This window comes from Ammodytes marinus (genome assembly GCF_949987685.1).
Source record: "Ammodytes marinus genome assembly, chromosome: 9".
NCBI classification, from domain to species: Eukaryota; Metazoa; Chordata; class Actinopteri; order Uranoscopiformes; family Ammodytidae; genus Ammodytes; species Ammodytes marinus.
The window spans coordinates 1085179-1105891 of NC_137213.1; the positions used below are offsets into that span (position 1 = coordinate 1085179).

A 20713-nucleotide genomic window follows, 5' to 3' on the forward strand; every position below is an offset into this window, starting at 1 on the left:
ATGTGCAGTTTTACAAAGTTTCACTGGTATTAGTAGAAGGTTAACAATCTATTAACAACTGATCTGTAAAGTGTGAGTTAATATATTAGTTAAAGGCCTACTTCACCGGTGGGAATATGAAGGTGTATTAAATTCTGAGATCCTATGTAGTATAAATGTGCAATTTTAAAAAAAATCGGTTCATCATAGCCTGAGAAAAGGCAGAAAGAGTGTTTTTTTAACCCTATACTTCTCTTTCTCGTGACATCACAGAAAGAGAAATATAGGGTTAAAAAAAACGTACTTTGTAAATATTACTGTGATGTCTTTTACTGTGACATCACAGTAATATTTACAAAGTACGTTTTTTTTAACCAGTTTATATTACATACAGAGATATGATTTAGTCACGAGAAAGAGAAATATAGGGTTAAAAAAACACTCTTTCTGCCTTTTCTCAGGCTAGGATGAACCAATTTCAATTTCTTTTGCACATTTATACTACATAGGATCTCAGAATTCAATACACCTTCATATTCCAACTGGTGAAGTAGGCCTTTAAGTATTAGTTAATAGTTTATATATGTTATTGGGACGTTATTCTAAAGTTGCAACTATTCCTCATTTACAAACAATTAATAAATGAGGAATAGTTGCAACTTTAACCAAAAAACTTACTTTGTAAATATTACTGTGATGTCTTTTACTGTGACATCACAGTAATATTTACAAAGTACGTTTTTTTTAACCCTATATTTCTCTTTCTGTGATGTCACGAGAAAGAGAAATATAGGGTTAAAAAACACTCTTTCTGCCTTTTCTCAGGCTAGGATGAACCAATTTCAATTTTTTCAATTTATTCCTCATTTACAAACAATTAATAAATGAGGAATAGTTGCAACTTTAGAATAACGTCCCGATAACACATATAAACTATTAACTGATACTTAATAAGCCATTAGTAAGGAATTCACTACTAGCTTGAAAATTATCTATCGGCTATCTATAAAGCACAGTTATAAATCCTTAACAAACGGTTAACTGTCATTTAACAAGTCATTTATAACCAATTAACTAAAAGTTTATTAATGGTCTATTAACTGTCTGTAAGGCATTGTTATGAATCCTTAACAAACTGCTAACAAACACTTAACAAATCATTAATAAATAATTAATTAAGAGTTTACTAATGATCTATTAACAAGTTACAACGGATAGTTATTATAAAGTGTTACCAAGCCCGGTTTGGCTTCATTCTGTGCGTCCAGACTGTGTCCATCCTGCCTGACATAACATTATTTCATTTCATTTTCATTTAACTTTTATTTGTCCTCGAGAGACCAATTGAGGAGTGACCCTCATTTTCAATGACGTCGAGTCAAATTAAAGGTCACATATTATGCTAAATGCACTTTTTAAATGTGTTCTAACATATCCATGGGTCCACAGTGTGCCTAGAGACTGCCAAAATATTTTAAAAAATAACAATCTCTCCTTTTCTCACTCTCCCCCTTTCTGAAACCCCCACCCCTCCCCCCCAATATACTCCAGTCAGAATTCTCCTCGTTTCTGACCTCACAAACTGGAAAGCCAGAAGCTTCCACTGTGCAGCCCACACCCCTATTTCTTATTGGTCCACGGCCCTGACAGACAGAGGGCGAGGCGTATCTGGCTTCGCTTCCGGACAGGGGGCGGGGGGAGCTCAAAGATTATATACACTCAACAAAAATATAAACGCAACACTTTTGTTTTTGCCTTAGACTGTCCACAATAAAAGGCCACTCTGAAATGTGCATTTTTTTGCTTTATTGGGGGTCTGGGGACTCAGAACCAGTCAGTATCTGGTGTGACCACCATTTGCCTCATGCAGTGCAACACATCTTCTTCGCATAGAGTTTATCAGATTGTCAATTGTGGCCTGTGGAATGTTGGTCCACTCCTCGTCAATGGCTGTGCAAAGTTGCTGGAGACGGCTTATGGTGGAGAAATGAACATTCAATGCACGAGCAACAGATCTGGTTGACATTCCTGCTGTCAGCATGCCAATTGCACGCTCCCTCAATGCTTGTGGCATCTGTGGCATTTTGCTGTGAGACAAAACTGCACATTTCAGGGTGGCCTTTTATTGTGGACAGTCTAAGGCACACCTGTGCACTAATCTGATGTCAGATCAGCATCTTGATGTGGCACACCTGTGAGGTGGGATGGATTATCTCAGCAAAGCAGAAGTGCTCACTATCACACATTTAGACAGATTTGTGAACAATGTTTGAGAGAAATGGTACAATTGTGTATCTGGAATGAATTTTAGATCTTTAAGTCCATCTCATGAAAAATGGGAGCAAAAACAAAAGTGTTGCGTTTATATTTTTGTTGAGTGTATTTACGAGGGGAGCTGCAGCTCTTTTTAAAAAATAGGCCATTGTGAGATTAGCTGAACATCTGTAAGTTTTTTTCAGCAAACAATTAAAGAAAAACGTATTAGGGACCACTAAGACCATATAATATGGTGTATAATAGAACCGAAAAGTGTATAATATGGGAGCTTTAAGGACTCTGGGCAGTAGACAAACTGCTGGGGGAGACGCCAGCAGAAATAGTAACAGTGTGCTCACTGTGCTGGAACGACCCAGACGAGATATGTGACTGTTTCTTGTGAGTGGCTACAAATAACTCATCCAAAAGCTCCAACATGGCTTTGCTGGATGGACGATATGTCTGGATTATCTGTGTTTCTGTCAATCCAAACATAACACGAGCAGAAAGAAACCTTTATCTGTTTGTCTGTCATGTGTCCACCTCACCAGCCGTCAGTGTGCAACAGTTTAACACCTGCTTTTCAAATGTATTAAGTAAAGACGCAATCACAACGGTGGCAATTCTTTTCAGGCTTTGTAAATCACCGTGCGTGTGCTAAATACACCTTTTTTATCTTGTCCTCCCATATTATGCACACTCGGAAATAAACACCTGATTTAGCATATTCATTCAGGCAAACGTACTAAATGGACAGCGTGTGTGAGCAAAGATTAGTAAATCGACTTGAACCTTTTTTTGCAGGTGAAGTCCTGTTTGCACATACGTGCAAACGTTTAGTAGATCAACCCTTAAAGGGGCAGTAAGTGATTTGGTCCTTTTAGCTAACTTCCTGTCAGTGACTGCCTTTAGCGGTCCCCTCCCTCGTCCCTATGTCACCACAGCATGAAAGTGCAGCCTTCTTCATCAGATATATCAGATCATGCTGCGATGGAGAGCAGCCAGTCATGGTTCACAGGCCCAGAGACCCGCCTCTTTATAGCATTCCGTCTCCTGATTGGATAAAAAGAGCGGGATACTCTAAATTTTAACTGGCAATTACTGCATTGCTGAATGACTGGAAGACCTGTGTTATGAACTGTGCATACTGTTTAAGTTAACATTCAAATTGCCACTCCCTCCCGTGCACTCCGCTCCTCCTCCTCTGTTCACCTCACTGTCCCCTCTGCCCGTCTCACCACGATGGGGAGCAGAGCCTTCAGCCGCTCTGCTCCCCCCCCCCCCCTGCTCTGGAATGCACTACCCCCGACATCCGCAGCACTGACTTCATATCCCTGTTCAAATCTAAACTCAAAACTCATCTTTTCAAATTTGCTTACCCCTCCTGATCTTCCCATCCCATTTTTGTTTTTAAATCAATTGATTGTACTGTATTTGTCACATTGTACGGTGTCCTTGCGTGTCACGAAAGGCGCCTTTAAATAAAATGTATTATTATTATTATTATTATTAAGTGATTGCTGTAAGAATATAGAGAGATTTGAGCCTGGTCCAACCAGACCATCGTACTTCATTTCATTTGTACAGAAGGTCTGGAAGTGCTGTAATTGGCAAACGTTCACTCACTTGGAGGCGGGTGTCTGTCGAAGTTTAAAACTATTGGATCTGCCCAGTGCTACTCTGGATTAGCCAACCAATCGCATCACGTTTGGTCGTCACGTGTGTCATGAGCCGGCTTTTGACAGTGCGTTCCAGTTGGACAGGGAACTCGGAAATTTCCGACTTCACTACATATTGTAGTCTATGAATCTACCGGTACCTGGCAACAGTAACTTGTTAGAGCCTAACGTTTAGTTATTTGGACTTTCGCGAGCAGATGCACTGGAACACAGACAGGTCGGAACTCGGAACTACCAAGTCGGAAATCTCCTTTTTCCGAGTATAAAGGAACGCAGCATTCAACTGAAACTGGAGCGCGACTTCGACGTCATCGTTCTCAGCCACTCGCTCTGTTCGCTGATTGGACGAATGTAGATTCTCCGGATAAAACTGGGAAATGCACTGTACACCCAGACTGACTACTGAAGGGAAAATTAAATTTGGCCGGAAGTAGGCGGGCGGGCGGAGCCAGGCTAGAGAGATTTAACAGTATATTAACAAAACAATTAGCCTGGCATTCCCAGACCTGCCACTAGGCGCTGGCAAATTAAATTTGCTGCGCCTGTTGGTCTGGATACTCTCCGTTGAAGCTTTTTCAAAAAGACCAGAAATCTGGGCTGACGTTTCAATTGGTTCTATCTAATATGGGCGCGCCAGAGCCCTTTATATGAATGAAATATTTCATTAGCAAGTAAGTGGAATGTTCTGTTTTGCCGACCGACCACGGCAAAAGTTTAATTTAACAGTTTAACAGCTGTTTGCTAAACAAACGGGGCTTACGTCACCTTGTGCATCGCTCTGATTGGTTGTAGTGCTATCCAACTGCGTGCAGTGGCATTTGAAATGCACGAGTAGGAGCTGCCCCTTGAGTTGGAAATGACTATTGATCGTGGCCAGACCCTCTATCGTTCAAGATATCAGGGTCTGGATTTCCATGCTACAAAACAATATCACTTACTACTCTTTTAAGAGCCATATGTTTCTTTTGTAAAAGTGTACTTCTCCAACCACTAGGTGGTGCTGTAAACCTTAGGCCAAGGCAGCGAAAGGTCATTTAAAGGTCACATATTATGCTAAATGCACTTTTTAAATGTGTTCTAACATATCCATGGGTCCACGGTGTGCCTAGAGACTGCCAAATGACAATCTCTCCTTTTCTCACTCTCCCCCTTTCTGAAACCCCCACCCCTCCCCCCAATATACTCCAGTCAGAATTCTCCTCGTTTCTGACCTCAAAAACTGGAAAGCCAGAAGCTTCCACTGTGCAGCCCACACCCCTACCGAAAAGTGTATAATATGGGAGCTTTAAGTTGATGCCAGTCGCACACCGGTGTCTGCTGATTGGGAAAGGCACACCGTTTTTTCACTGTGCTCGGTGTTCTGTAAGCTTCTGTTGTACTTCTTTGTGGTTTGGTTTTGGTAAATGGATTCCTTTTCTGAGTGACTTAGTGGAGGTCCGGGACTCACAGAGTGGACGATCAAAGCCCTTTGATAAACCTTAATTTGGCAAGACAGATATTATTAATTTATCTGAGCGTAGTCAAAGCACGTCTCAACATTAGTAGCAATCAATAGCGTGTGGGGCTTTGTAAGTACAATAACTGCAAAGTAACTCCAGACCCCAGACTAGTCAATCAGGTTGATACTGTATGTGTGATTTAACATGAAAAATTTTTTTTGCAGGAAGAAACCCATGCTTTTCCACTTCAACATCTTGAAATGTACCAGCCCAACTATACTCATCAACCTACAGTGCCCCACTACTCAGGTATTCCATCAAGCATTAAAGGTCACATATTGTGCTAAATGCACTTTTTAAATGTGTTCTAACATATCCATGGGTCCACGGTGTGCCTAGAGACTGCCAAAATATTTAAAAAAATAACAATCTCTCCTTTTCTCACTCTCCCCCTTTCTGAAACCCCCACCCCTCCCCCCCAATATACTCCAGTCAGAATTCTCCTTGTTTCTGACCTCACAAACTGGAAAGCCAGAAGCTTCCACTGTGCAGCCCACACCCCTATTTCTTATTGGTCCACGGCCCTGACAGACAGAGGGCGAGGCGTATCTGGCTTCACTTCCGGACAGGGGGCGGGGGGAGCTCAAAGATTGTATATTTACGAGGGGAGCTGCAGCTCTTTTTGAAAAATAGGCCATTGTGAGATTAGCTGAACATCAGCATAGCACAATAAATTATCTGAAAGTTTTTTTCAGCAAACAATTAAAGAAAAACGTATTAGGGACCACTAACACCATATAATATGGTGTGTAATAGAACTCTAGAAGTGTATAATATGGGAACTTTAAAGGTCCCATATTATGCTAAATGCACTTTTTAAATGTGTTCTAACATATCCATGGGTCCACGGTGTGCCTAGAGACTGCCAAAATATTTTAAAAAATAACAATCTCTCCTGTTCTCACTCTCCCCCTTTCTGAAACCCCCACCCCTCCCCCCCAATATACTCCAGTCAGAATTTTCCCCTTTTCTGACCTCACAAACTGGAAAGCCAGAAGCTTCCACTGTGCAGCCCACACCCCTATTTCTTATTGGTCCACGGCCCTGACAGACAGAGGGCGAGGCGTATCTGGCTTCGCTTCCGGACAGGGGGCGGGGGCAGCTCAAAGATTGTATATTTACGAGGGGAGCTGCAGCTCTTTTTAAAAAATAGGCCATTGTGAGATTAGCTGAACATCAGCATAGTACAATAAATTATCTGAAAGTTTTTTTCAGCAAACAATTAAAGAAAAACGTATTAGGGACCACTAAGACCATATAATATGGTGTATAATAGTACCGAAAAGTGTATAATATGGGAGCTTTAATAATGAGGATATCTGCTGCAGTAATTCATTACTAGTGTATCACCTTCACATCAGCTTGTATTGATAAAGTAATGACGAGATTGATGACGTAACAGTAGTAAATATCTTAACTCCATAAAGTAACACATTTCTCCCCAGGTGTGTGTGTCAGCGTGCCCTGACAGGTTTGCTACCTACACTGAGATGCAGCTGAAAAACCAACTCAGCGGGAGTTACTGGGAGTATTACAGACAGTTCTGTAAGCCTGGCTTTAATAACCCTGAAAAGGTACCAACACTGATTTATGGAATATATTTATGATTTTGAAACATATACTGAGCAGCAATTACTGGAATAACAAACAGTTTATTGATCACATACAAGAAATGTGACTGTCTTTTGCTTTTGATCTCTATAAGTCTAAATGAAGAATAAGTATAAAGAAGTAAAAAAGAAGAACTTGCTCAGGTATGAAAAGTATAAGCTAAACGTAAGAGAGACAGCAACAGGCTGCATGTTTTATTTTGACTGACTTTCTGTTATTTTTATTTTATTTTATCCTTCATTTAACCCTTTTTATTATTACATCTTGTCAATTTACCATTGTTGATTCTACATATTTTTTATATGTACTTATAAATTCGTCGTCACTGCAAAGAGGTAAACCTCTGTGTTCTTCGAGTATTAATAAGGGTTGATTGATTGAGCTCACTACAATGTTTGTGTTCTCTCTCTTTTTGCAGACCAAATATCTTCTCAAAGACCAATGGACCAGGTCACACACATGTGTGGCATTATTCTAACCGCACTCTCTCTTTCTCTCAGCCAGTATCTCAGGTTCTACGAGATGAGGACTGTCCTTCCATGATTGTTCCCAGCAGACCATGTAAGAATGAGACACCAATCTATGTACTGCCACATTTCAGCTTGTTCAAATCAGTCTTTCAATTCAAACGTGGGTAATAGAAGTCTCCTCTTCACACAGTTAGATTTGAACCAAATACATCTGATTGTGTTAATACGATACAATCCATGGTGTAAATGCAGCGTTAAGAGGAAGACTGATTTTGCCTCTTTTTATTCAGAGTTTTTAATCATGGACATAGTTCAACATTGGGATGTTGGGAAGTGGATGATCATGTTGCTTAAAGTGCAGATGGGTATTGGTATTAGTTCTCAATGTCAGGTCACTCTGACTGTGTTACTTTGAACTGTAATGAATTGATTTTGAGTATTATGAGAATGTGTCTGTTTGTGTATTTCAGTTCTCCAGAGATGTCTGCCAGACTTCATCACTCTGAATGGGAGCGTTACTGTGGCTAACAGAAGCAGGTTTAAAGACGCTCTGGAAGAGGCACACAGTGTGACTGAACTCCAACAGGCTGCTGAGTACTGACACTTCTTCTCTCACATATTTGAAATGCTTTTATTTTGTGGTTTTGACGTGTCTAAGATCATTCAAACGCATTAACACATTTTCCAAACCCCAAAAGTACCCCATGGGTGACTTACTTTCTAACCATTGTCTTGTCACTAGTGGACTGGTGACATTTAGCTACAACAGACTTTTTGCAAGTCTCTGATTTAGTTAAGAATTTAGTTTTGATTGTTAGGGAATGATGACTAGAAAACATACTAGATATTGGCATTAGATGAAAATAACATTTTACAAGAGATCAGATATTGCTGGAATATAACATATCAAGACTAGGAAATCAAATGGGTAAAAATATAAGTATTACCGTCTACAAAGCTTATGTTCATGGATCCTAAAAACATGTCTTTTCTCTGAAGCTTTTGTCTTTAATATGCCTTTTATATAGCCTGGAAATTCAGACCTGCCGCTGGCTAATTTAAATTTGCTCAGCGTATTGGCTGTGGATATGTTGTTTGAGTTTGAGACGGCTTTGGCCTCGACCCTTTAAGCTCCCATATTATACACTTTTCGGTTCTATTATACACCATATTATATGGTCTTAGTGGTCCTTAATACGTTTTTCTTTAATTGTTTGCTGAAAAAAACTTTCAGATAATTTATTGTACTATGCTGATGTTCAGCTAATCTCACAATGGCCTATTTTTTAAAAAGAGCTGCAGCTCCCCTCGTAAATATACAATCTTTGAGCTCCCCCCGCCCCCTGTCCGGAAGCGAAGCCAGATACGCCTCGCCCTCTGTCTGTCAGGGCCGTGGACCAATAAGAAATAGAGGTGTGGGCTGCACAGTGGAAGCTTCTGGCTTTCCAGTTTGTGAGGTCAGAAACGAGGAGAATTCTGACTGGAGTATATTGGGGAGGAGGGGTGGGGGTTTCAGGAAGGGGGAGAGTGAGAAAAGGAGAGATTGTTATTTTTTTAAATATTTTGGCCTGGTCATGGTACTACTCCCTCAACATGGTCAATCGGTAAAAAAAAGGGGTAAAATCAATTATTTAGTATTTTTACTCTTCAAAGTGAAAATGATTTGCCTTGACATAACTGTCTTGAACATTTGATCTAGCCATAATATATAATCAATGTTCAACTACAGTAAAAATAATGAATGTCAGAAGGGGAAATATGCTTCTGGGATCTGTCGCTGTTAGCTCATCCAAGCTGAGGTAGATTTATAGGCTAGGCAAAGTAAGGCATCACACTGACCAAATATTCATATCTCTTATAGGCTCTGTGCACTAGAACCCGGAAGTCAACTGACGGTGTCGGCATTCTAGTTTCCGGTCTACTTACTGACTCAGTCCATACAGTTGAATTTCATAATATTTTGCTCCAACCAGCAAGCGGGAAAGGGATTTAAGTTTGATATTTAAGTTATTTGTATAAGTAAGAGGTTAAGTAAGTGGTGTACCGGATTTTTAATTAACAGCGTAATTTTTTTTTTGTATTTGAAACACCAACTGTCTCTTATTGTGCTTACTTTAGGCCTACTAACGTTACGCCCATCTCTTAACATTTGAAGTTATTGTCAGAGCAGTGACCATGAAGAAAATAGAGAAGCCTCACAATCTGAGTGTATGATTAAGCTATGACGATAAGCCAAATGTTAAACTAACCATTATACGCCCGTTCCCACTGTGTTCATGGGGATAGCTACGGTCATATTATGCAATACTAAAATATATAGAAGCTGGCTTTTTTTACACAACGGCACCGACAAAATAGGCACGCGAGCCGCACACACAGACCTATTATTTACTATCTATGACACAGACACACGCACAATCATCACCAGCAGCGCATTGCCTCAAACAACTAAAATAAAATAAAAATCATTGGATATCACAGCATGAATGAACTTTCCTATACGCTACTCTGTCACCCCCAAACGTTTTTAAACTCACAGAATCCTCATACGATAGGCGGACGTGTACCTATAAATCCCATGGTAAATCCGATAATATTCCACTTTTACCACAATTTGTCCGATGAAAGCAGCTTGCAACCAGTTAGTTTTCCTGCAGTCATTATTCCACGGGTAGCGTTGCATTTTTAAAGCGTGAGGACAACTTGATAGGGACTTCAGAAAGAGCCTGACAACAGCAATTAAATGTCTTATTCATTATTCAATTACAAATCTATTTTAATTCTCATTTTATCCTGATTTCCTATGAAGTTCGCTAGGGTTGGTGTCTGAAATGCTTGAAAATAAAGTTATCCAATAAAATATAGAATATTGTTGTCTCTAGGCAAAACAAAGAATAAAAGGTAACAGCTCGCTCACTCATTGGTTAGGACGTATGATCATTTAGTAAGTGACGGGTGAATCAGCCAACCACAAGTTGCTATTCACGATTACTGTGGACAGAGGGCCACTGACAGGTCTGACGGGTCAGTGAGCGCGAAGTGTGAAATTAATGTGATTCACGGCTGCAGAAGAATAAACTATATTGCTGCAAGCTTGATAGCGTTGCATTTTCCAAGACGCGATTTCGAAGATGATCGGATCAATAAGAATGGAAAATGAACGCCAGCATTAACGCAAAAGAGGAACATTGTTGGAAGGCATTTTACCAACAAGTAGAAACGACATGGGATAGACTGACTGCAGGAAAACTAACTGGTTGCAGGCTGCTTTTTTCATCGGACAAATTGTGGAATATTATAGTGGAATATTTGTGGATTCACCATGGGATTTAGCCTGCTAGCCTAACAGCATCGTGTTTGAGGATGCTGCTGCACACCTGCAAGCTAGGGTGAGTTTAAAATCTTTTTAGGGTGGCAGAGTGGCTAAATAGGAAAGTTCATTCATGCTGTGATATCCAATGATTTTTATTCTATTTTAGTCGTTTGAGGCAATGCGCTGCTGGTGATGATGGTGCGTGTCTGTGTGTGCGGCTCGCGTGCCTACACTGTGTCGGTGCCGTTGTATGCGCTGTAGGTTGGAGCTTTTGCCTGCTGTGGCTGGCGATGAAAGTGTGCTTGTGTGTACAGTACATAGCAGCTGTTTGTCGGAGCTTGTTCTGCGGTGTTTTTGAACTATTGAACAACGTGGTGCTCAAGATCCTCTAGGCCGGGGTCTGAGCCAGTTTATGGGCTTGATGCTCGTGTTCTGCGCTCCCAAACACAGGCCCGTATCTTTGATAACAACACAGTTATTCCACTCAAACAACGATAGGACGTAGCTTGTAACTAGTACCCGTCTACTCTTATCAGTACTGATGATTAGCTGGTCCTCAAAATGTCGGCTGCATAGCTTTACTTTGTATGTGTTGTCCGAAACCTCAATCCTTTTAATCCAATGTATCCACTGCAGTGGAAGCTCAAACCGCTATTATATCTACTCTAAACTAAGCAAAGTGTTTCACAAAAGTGTTAATTCAACCTACCGGCACTTCACTGTTGTTTAAACAATCCCATAGGCTACATTTAATCCCCTTTTTCCAATGAAATACTCGTATATTAGTGTATGGTTACCGTGGTAACTGAGACACCGGAAACTAGTATGCCGACACCAGGCGAAACCGGAAGTTCGCTTCTAGACTTGTGCACAGAGCCTATTCCTTCCCCTAAAGGGTTAGGGGGAGGAGCTTAATGTGGCAAAGAGGAGGAGCTTAATATGGTAAAGAAGAGGAGCTTAATATGATAAAGGGGAGGAGCTTAATTATGTAAAGGGGAGGAGCCTAATATGGTAAAGGAGAGGAGCTTAATTATGTAAAGGGAGGAGCCTAATATGGTAAAGGGGAGGAGCTTAATATGGAAATTGGGAGGAGTCTAACGTGGTAAAGGGGAGGAGCCTACTATGGTAAAGAGGAGGGGCTTAATGTGGTAAAGGGGAGGAGCTTAATATGGAAATCGGGAGGAGCCTAACGTGGTAAAGAGGAGGAGCCTAATATGGTAAAGATGAGGGGCTTAATGTGGTAAAGGGGAGGAGCCTAATATGGTAAAGAGGAGGAGCCTAATGTGTTAAATGGGAGGGGGCTAGCGTGGTAAAGGGGAGGAGCTTAATGCGGTGAAGGGGGAGCTTAATATGGGAAATGGGAGGAGCCTAACATGGTAAAAGGGAGGAGTCTAATACAGTAAAGGGGAGGGGCTTAATATGGAAAAGGGAAGGCGCTTAATATGGGAAATGGGAGGAGCCTACTATGGTAAAGAGGAGGAGCTTAATGTGATAAAGGGGGAACCTAACGCGGTAAAGGGGAGGAGCTTAATGTGGTGAAGGGGAGGAGCTTAATATGGAAATGGGAGGGGCTTAATATGGGAAATGGGAGGAGCCTGACATGGTTAAGGGGAGGAGCTTAATATGGAAAAAACTAATATATTTAAGGGGAGGAGCCTAACGTGGTTAAGAGGAGGAGCTTAATGTGGGAAAATGGGAGGAGCCTAACATGTTAAAGGGGGAGCCTAACGTGGTAAAGGGGAGGAGCTTAATGTGGGAAGGGGAGAAGCCTAACGTGGGAAAGGGGAGGAGCCTAATATGGTAAGGGAGAGCTTAATATGGAAGATGGGAGGAGCTTAATGTGGGTGGGGCCTGTTAGGGCCTGTTTGAAGAGTCAAACAGAGGTAAAGGATTGTAACTTTAGGGATTTTTGAAGTTGGTTCCAGCTGTCAGCGGCCGCAAACTGGAAGGAGGAACGGCCCAGGGAGGAGTATGCCCTAGGAGCATTTAACAGAATGAGGGGGGCAGAACGGATGTTGTGTGTAGGGTGGGGGCGCAGGTGAGGAAGCTGAGTTAGATAGGGAGGAGTGAGACCTAGAAGAGTTTTAAAAACCAGCATCAGCCAGTGGATGTTGCGCCTGATGTCCAGGGGTGGCCAGTTTACCAAGGTGTAGAGGTCACAGTGATGGGTCCTGTACGGGGCGTTAGTTGCAAAACGAATGGCCGAGTGATAGAGGACGTTAAGCCGTTCAAGTGCTCCTTATGGGCGGACCTGTAGATGACATTGCTGTAATGGAATAGTGGAAGGACAGTAAGCTGAACCAGGGAGCGTTTGACAGAGGCAGTGAATGAGGAGCGTTTGACAGAGGCAGTGAATGAGGAGCGGTTGACAGAGGCAGTGAATGAGGAGCGTTTGACAGAGGCAGTGAATGAGGAGCGGTTGACAGAGGCAGTGAATGAGGAGCGTTTGACAGAGGCAGTGAATGAGGAGCGGATGCGATAGAGGAAGCTGAGTCTGGCTTTTGAAGGCCCCCTCACACATACAGAAATAAGCTTTCTATGTGTGAATTATAAATTGTTCATAAAAAGTAGCTATCCACCCTTTATCTTTTCAAATGGGCCCCTCCATCATAGAACATGGGTCTGCAGACCAATCTACTGTTTTTACAGTTGCAAAGTAAAGAGTGCTGCCTGTTTAAGAAAAATCTGAAAAATAATGTTCCTTCTGCATCTCAGGATTTGATATAGCCTCTAAAAGTTCCTCTCAAAGTGCACCAGATTGATAGCCTGGCATTCCCAGACCTGCCACTAGGCGCTGGCAAATTAAATTTGCTGCGCGTGTTGGTCTGGACACGCTCCGTTGAAGCTTTACCAAGAAAAACAGAAATCTGGCTGGTGGTTTCAATTGGTTCTATCTAATATGGGCGCGCCAGAGCCCTTTATATGGTACTCTGGGGAGGACGTAACCGGATGACGACAGTGACGTGCATGCGACGTCGAAGCCGTGATAGTAAACATCAGAGATGGCTGCGGATATGTTGTGTGAGTTTGAGACTGCTTTGGCCTCAACCCTTAACGATTTGGAAGACAGCACTCAAATCTGTCATTAGCAAGTAAGTGGAATGTTCTATTTTGCCGACCGACAACGGCAAACGTTTAATTTAACAGTTTAACAGCTGTTCGCTAAACGAAAGGGGCTTACGTCGCCTTGTGCATCGCTCTGATAGGTTGTAGTGCTATCCAACTGCGTGCAGTGGCATTTGAAATCAGTGGCGGCTCGCCCATAGAGGGCGATAGGGCGCCGCCCTCCTTGAGCCATATCAGCAAAAAACGAAAATATAATAATGAATAATAATGATGTTTTTTTTTTTTTTTTTTGTATTAATAATCATAATTTATGATTTCAATACAGTTTTTACCTGCATCTAAGTCTGAATATCATTGTACAATCAGCGTCTGTGCTCTGTACCGTCACTCTGGGGCGATGTCGGGCTGGTTGAGAATCGCCCCCAGCGCTCTCATAGACATCAATGTAAAACTTTTTTTTTTCAAACTGCAAGCCTCGCAATGCAATCTCTATGGGTTCCAGGGGTGCTCGCCCTAACGTGTTGTCGTCATACGTACAGTAAACAATAAACCAATTACAGTGACTGATACAGTCACATGTCCAGTATGCAGCCCAGAGCGGTCATATTCAAGACCAACACAACTTTATATCAACTCAGGCTAGGCTGGCAAGCTACTTACTTGATCGGACTCGGACTAGGTCTTTCCCAGACAAAATGTAACCATCAAGCAAGTATCTACCAAGATGGATTGGGGGATCTTATAAACGCGGATTTTCACGGGGCTCGTTTGAACGGCTAACGAGGCTAGCAGGATGCTAATGCGCTAACGCTCTGTCCTGCTGCCGCTGCATGATGATATGGACTGTATACTGGCTTTTTATCCATCCTGATGGCAGCACAGAGACCGCATGGATAACTTTGGGTGTCACCCCTATGCATCATCTCTCAGAAAAGGTAAAACAAACATTAAACATCAATCTGCATATACGAGCCAGCGCCGTTCAACAGCTGATCGGCTATTGAACGGCGATCAGCTGTTGAACGTCGTTTAGCTGACAGCTGCTTTCACCGTCCGACATAAACCCGCCTACCAAGTGCTGTAGACAGTAGTAACCCAAACCAATGTGATGATTAGCACTGTTAATGTTGCACATGCTATGCCAGCATCCATTTTTGTCTCCTAACTTTTAAAGGAAGCCTATCTGAGGAGCACACTGGTAGATGACAAGTTATCTGTGATGGCCACAGCCGGATAATTAAATCATTTTAGAGCTAAAATAATTTTATTCAAGAAATTAACAAACTTAATTTCCAAAAATACTGTACAGTGCAATGCTTGTCTAATGTTGCCAGAGTGGTTATGCCAGATGAACAGGAAAAACAAACAGTTAAATGCAATATGACATTGTCATATGCTATCTGATTTAGGTTAATTTTGGGTCATATTTCCCATCATGGCAACAATTGCCCCCCCTGAGATTATTGTCAGGAGCCGCCACTGTTTGAAATGCACAAGTAAGAGCAGCCCCTTGAGTTGGAAATTACAATTGATCGTCGCCAGACCCTCTATCGTTCAAGATATCAGGGTCTGGATTTCCAGGCTACCAGATTGATGCATTTTACTTTAAAAAGGTAAAAAAAATCCGGGGGGCATGCCCCCGGAACCCCCCAAAAAGGGGTTCCGGGGGCATGTGGGGGGCCCTTTAAGAGATTGTGCCCAGGGGCCCATTATCTCATAATCCGTCTATGGTGACAGGGGACCGTGGCTGGCGTAGATCAACACCGGTGCTTCGCTGTACTTGTCGTGATAGTCCCCCGGACATAGCCGTCATGTTTGGGTTCATAATATGAGGCGCTAGCGGCACACAACAGGGTGAGTTAAAGGGGTAGTTCAGGATTTTAGACATAGGGCCTTATTCCCAAGTTAGCCTGGTGTTCTTTACCAGTGGAGACAGTTTTCAACACATTTAATTCAGTCCTTCTAGTTGCAGAGTGTGCTCGTGCTAAGCTAGCGCACGGCATTGGGGGGATACTAGCTGCTACTAAAACAGTCTTACCCACTCCACAGTACACCTGAGGCTAATCAATTATAACGCCAGACTATCGATGTAAATGTCTGTGTTGATAGAATAATTTTTTAAATAAATCCAACCTCGCATCGCATGAATTATCGCATTTTGAGGGACTACTTTCTTAGCAGCAGCGGACTTTTACTTTGCTGTGTAACCGAATCACTACAGCAGAAAGTAAACAGAGCAGCGTGGGACAGAAACTGAAACTGCACTGCCACCAGTCTACCGTCGTTCTGTCCCGGTTCTCTGCTGCAGCTCCAGCGGGGGCTGTCTCTACAGACGCTCTTTCTCTTTCTGCCCTTTGAGCATCTATCTCTCTCAGTTCTTCATCAGTGTATTCCAGCTCGTACAGGTACGGTTCGTTGGATACAAGAAATTCCTCATAATCGTCTTCAAAAGCAGACGCATTGCTAAGTCCTCCAAACGTGGCCATATCTTGTTTATTGCATAGGCTAATACAACTCCTTTGTGCACGGTACTCTGCGTCTGTAGCTATGACAGCAGCAGGTAAACAAACTATTATAGAGCCTGTAACCTAGGTATTAGTCCGCCGCTGCCGCAGCCTACAAGGAATAAAGTCCCTCAAAATGCAATATGCGAGGTTGGTTTTATTTCTAAAATTATTCTATCAACACAGACATTTACATCGATAGTCTGGCGTTATAATTGATTAGCCTCAGGTGTACTGTGGAGTGGGTAAGACTGTTTTAGTAGCAGGCTAGTATCCCCCCAATGCCGTGCGCTAGCTTAGCACGAGCGCACTCTGCAACTAGAAGGACTGAATTAAATGTGTTGAAAACTGTCTCCACTGATAAAGAACACCAAGGCTAATTTGGGAATAAGGCCTTATGTCTAAAATCCTGAACTACCCCTTTAACTAATGCTATACGGCGCTAACTTTGTTTATCGGCTAAAGCACAGCCGCATATATTCACTGAATTAACCAGGAAGTCCATTCTCCTGGTTTACTCTCCCCACGTCTTCTATTCCCGAGCTGCCGTCATACAGCACCGGCCGCTTGCAATATATTTTCCTTTTGGGTGTTTCTCAGCCTCTGTGTATGTATGTGACATTATATGTTCCATTAATATCAGTATGGAATGGACAAGTGTATCATTGTCTGGAGATCAGGTTGTCCCCCTGCATTGGATTGATACGCCCAGGGAGTGTGCCAGGTCTACATACAGTGTACTTGGCTGTAGCCCCTTTTACACAGAGATTGCGGCATATTGACGGAACAACATCACTCCAAAATGCCGGCTTTGCTTGCTTCTGTGTTATTTACACAGAACCAAGCAACGCCGGCCTGCTGGCGCATCAGTAGTCCCTTTTACACAGCGCTCCGGAATGAAAGAGGTGCTTGTAAACAGCGTCAGGTGTGACGTAAACATTTAGCGCCGCGCCGGTCAGCTGCTTTACAACAACAACAACAATGGCCGGTGAATTGAGAGCAGAAGTGCTGGAGCTTGCAGTAAGAGGGCCGTATTTTACTGTCCCCACGATGTGCCAGTTGATCTCGCTACGCGCTGAGTCCAACATCACTGGGACAGTTAACCAAACTGACTAAATCAATCCGACCGCTTCACCTCTGTGTGTGTGTGTGTGTGTGACAGGTTGGTTGTGAGCGAGTCTCTTTGTGAGGGCAGCGATCTGCCAATCAGACATACACATACACACAGTGTGTGAAGTCACGTTACTGTAGACAGAAATAAAGTGTGGATATACGCTCAGACTTAGGATAATAATAGCGGCGGCGGAATGTGTTAGCAAAACAGTAGCTCTGTGGCTAACAGCTGAGCCGGAGCCTTCAGTCAGCTGAAGCAGACAGTCTAGCGGGGCGAGCAGACTATTCCCCCGTTACTAGGTCGACCTTCAAGCTGAACAAGAGCCCTCCGCTGCGCGTCGGGCTCCTGCTTCAGCTTGTCGGTCTTTATTTCTAGCAAGTGACCCGTTCGCTATACTTTATCCCTTACTTAGCCTAGCCTAGCTTTCCATTGTACAACTTCTCCTGGGCAGAAATAGACTCATACACTCTGCAAAGTGAAGCGCGGGGGTTTGGATTGAGCAACGGACCTTATGATCAGCTAGATTATACACCGTTCCTTTTATTTGGTGATTTTTACGGGACATCAGGCCGCCGTGGTTAATGTTAAACACACGTCGTTCAACTGCTAACATGGTCGCATGTTTAGAACGTAGGGCTATGGAACGTCAAACGCCCCCCTGTTCCGCAACAACAAGCTGGAGCATTTAAATAGAGAGGCGGAACTGATCGTGTCGGGAATCTTACTACCCCCCGAGGTAGTAAAATTCCCGGAACGATCACTCGCACCTTTCTTCCCTCGTTCCGCAACTGTCGCATTTACACAGCTGGGGGGAGGGCCGAAAGGCCGGCATATTCCCGGCTTTCACTGGCTGTGTAAAAGGGGCTAGTGAAAGCCCCTATGATACTTAGCAGCTATCACACTGAGGAGCAGTAGAGCTTTGTCCCCCTCTTGAGGACACACAATAACATGCCTGCTACCAATGAGTACAGAGTAGAAGCAGGTTTCAAGAGATTCAAATGGTTTATTTGTCATATGTACAACAATTACAGCAGCAGTCACTGGCAATATAATTCAATAAGTCCCAGGCTCCTCTCAACAATGTGATATAGTAAAAGAAAAAACACAAGTGAAGAGAGCAACACCTGAGACACAAATACACTGATAGATAGTGCAAGGACACAGTGCAGGGGAAAGCGTAGAGATAAGGTGCAGCAAATAAATATAAAGTAGAATGCAAAATTAAATGAATGATATGTAGATGAAATATAATACTGCACATGGAAATACAAATAACTGCAAGCAGTTATCGTTAAACCTTTACTAAGCATTGTTTGTTGCTTTATGAAGGTAAACATCTTTATTAATCAATTATTAGCAGTTAACTATGCTCTATGAACAATGCTTATTAAGGTTAATAAGTCCTTTATTAAACAGATAACTATGCATTTTGAAGGTACTGGATCTAAAGCGAGAACATCGCTTATTATGGTTAATAAGTCCTTTAATACACTTAGAATTAGAAAAACTACATGTAAATACAATGTTAGAGCGCTTAAGCACAAAAACACACTTTAACACAGCTCTTTTGAAAAATATATTTTTATTTTCCTTTAAAATCTTCAGAACTTCAATGAAAAATATTCTTGAAAATCAATAATTAAGGAAACAAATCACATAACAACTGTGCATTTGTAAAAATCAGATTTTTTCCAGAACTTTCAGAAACAACATTTTACTAAGTGTAAAAAAAAATAACTTTTGTAAAATAAAAATGCTGCCTGACATCGATTCAAGTGTCCAATGATTAAGACTGGACTATTAATTTAAAATATTAAATGAATAAGAACAACAAAACAATTAAACAAGTACAGCAAAAAAAACTTCCATCAAACAATAATTTAAAAAAAAAATGTTGTAGGGAAAACAATATAAAACGACGTGGGGTTGTATGAGTTGCTTCTGCTTGTTGAATCTGTAACCTTATGGAGATGGCAATCATCACTATAAAACTTTAGGCGAGACGTTGCTGTATCAGAAGTCAGCATTATACTGTTGCAGATAGGACAAGCAGAAAAGTGCCTTTTCACCACATATATAATTGCTAACCTAACAAATACAAGTCCATTCAATTGTTCTCTAAATGTATGATTTTGTCAGTTTGGTTCGGCCATGTATTACTATGTAAATCAGCTGCTTTAACTCAAATTTGATGATTTATTCGCTGCTCTGTGCTCTGCACCGACACGAGATGGTGTGTTAATACATGGCTGAACTACACTCGAAAAGAAGTGCAAAAATAAATGGCTGTCTGGTTGCAAACTAAAGCAGTGAAATTATTAATGCATACATTTGAACAGATCATTTTATATACAGTATGTGGTAAAAAAAAAAAAAAAGCCCTCTACTGCTGGCCCCCTCTGCAACAGTACAATGCTGACTTCTGCTATACTTCCTCTTCCCATCGTCTGAGGAGGAGTCAGACGACAAAGGACTTGACTCAGACGAATCCAAGTCGGGCTTTTCCGTAGCCTCAGGGGAAGGTTGAGTCAGGCTGGTCTTTCTTGTTACTGTATAAAGACAATACAAAGAAACATTGACCACAATTAGACAGATAGCAGACAGGTTACAATAAGCATTTAAGCCATTTGGACATGGAATCTGCAAAAGGGGGTGCAGTATCAAAGTAAATTGTGTCTGTAATGATAGGGTTTAGGCCTTTGATAAGTTTCCGATTACTTCAGATGTTTTGTAAAACTGTAGAAAACATACAAAAAACGGACTTTACAATATATTCATACAAATGAACACACACTATACAAAAGCTATGTAGTTAATTCTCTTACTGGGTTTGGTGGTATGGTGGGATGAAAGAAGAAACAGGCTGACGCAGTCGAGGAGGTTTCCAGGAACGATTCTTTTATTTTAAAACAACAAACTCATACTGCAGTCAAACGAAGCCAATGAATAATTCATGCAAAAGGGGCTCAAACCAAGTACTTAGTACATATGCATGATTATACTTTCTAGAGGGCCGACATTTCTGTATTTAAAATCCTTTTTTTATTGATTTTATGTAATATTCTAATTTTCTGAGATTTTGAATTTGGGGTTTTTATAAACTGTAAGCCATAATAATCACAATTATAAAAAATAAAGGCTTCACATATCTCACTTTGTATGTAATGAGTCTGTATAAGATATTATTTTCACCTATAAAGTTGAATTACTGAAATAAATGAA

At 41.7% G+C, this 20713-nt stretch overlaps 1 protein-coding gene across 1 annotated transcript in view; it reads left to right on the top strand.

Annotated features, from left to right (window-relative positions):
- LOC307256041 (choline transporter-like protein 5-A) overlaps positions 1-20713 on the top strand; it is a gene marked incomplete at both ends in the record, with an annotated part of 65763 nt that overhangs the window by 12415 nt on the left and 32635 nt on the right. Inside the window, 4 exons of the mRNA XM_080034907.1 lie at positions 5578-5662; positions 6859-6987; positions 7525-7585; positions 7965-8088. Of these exons, the coding sequence (XP_079891033.1) occupies positions 5578-5662; positions 6859-6987; positions 7525-7585; positions 7965-8088 (399 nt within the window). The remainder of the gene's footprint in view (positions 1-5577; positions 5663-6858; positions 6988-7524; positions 7586-7964; positions 8089-20713) is intronic.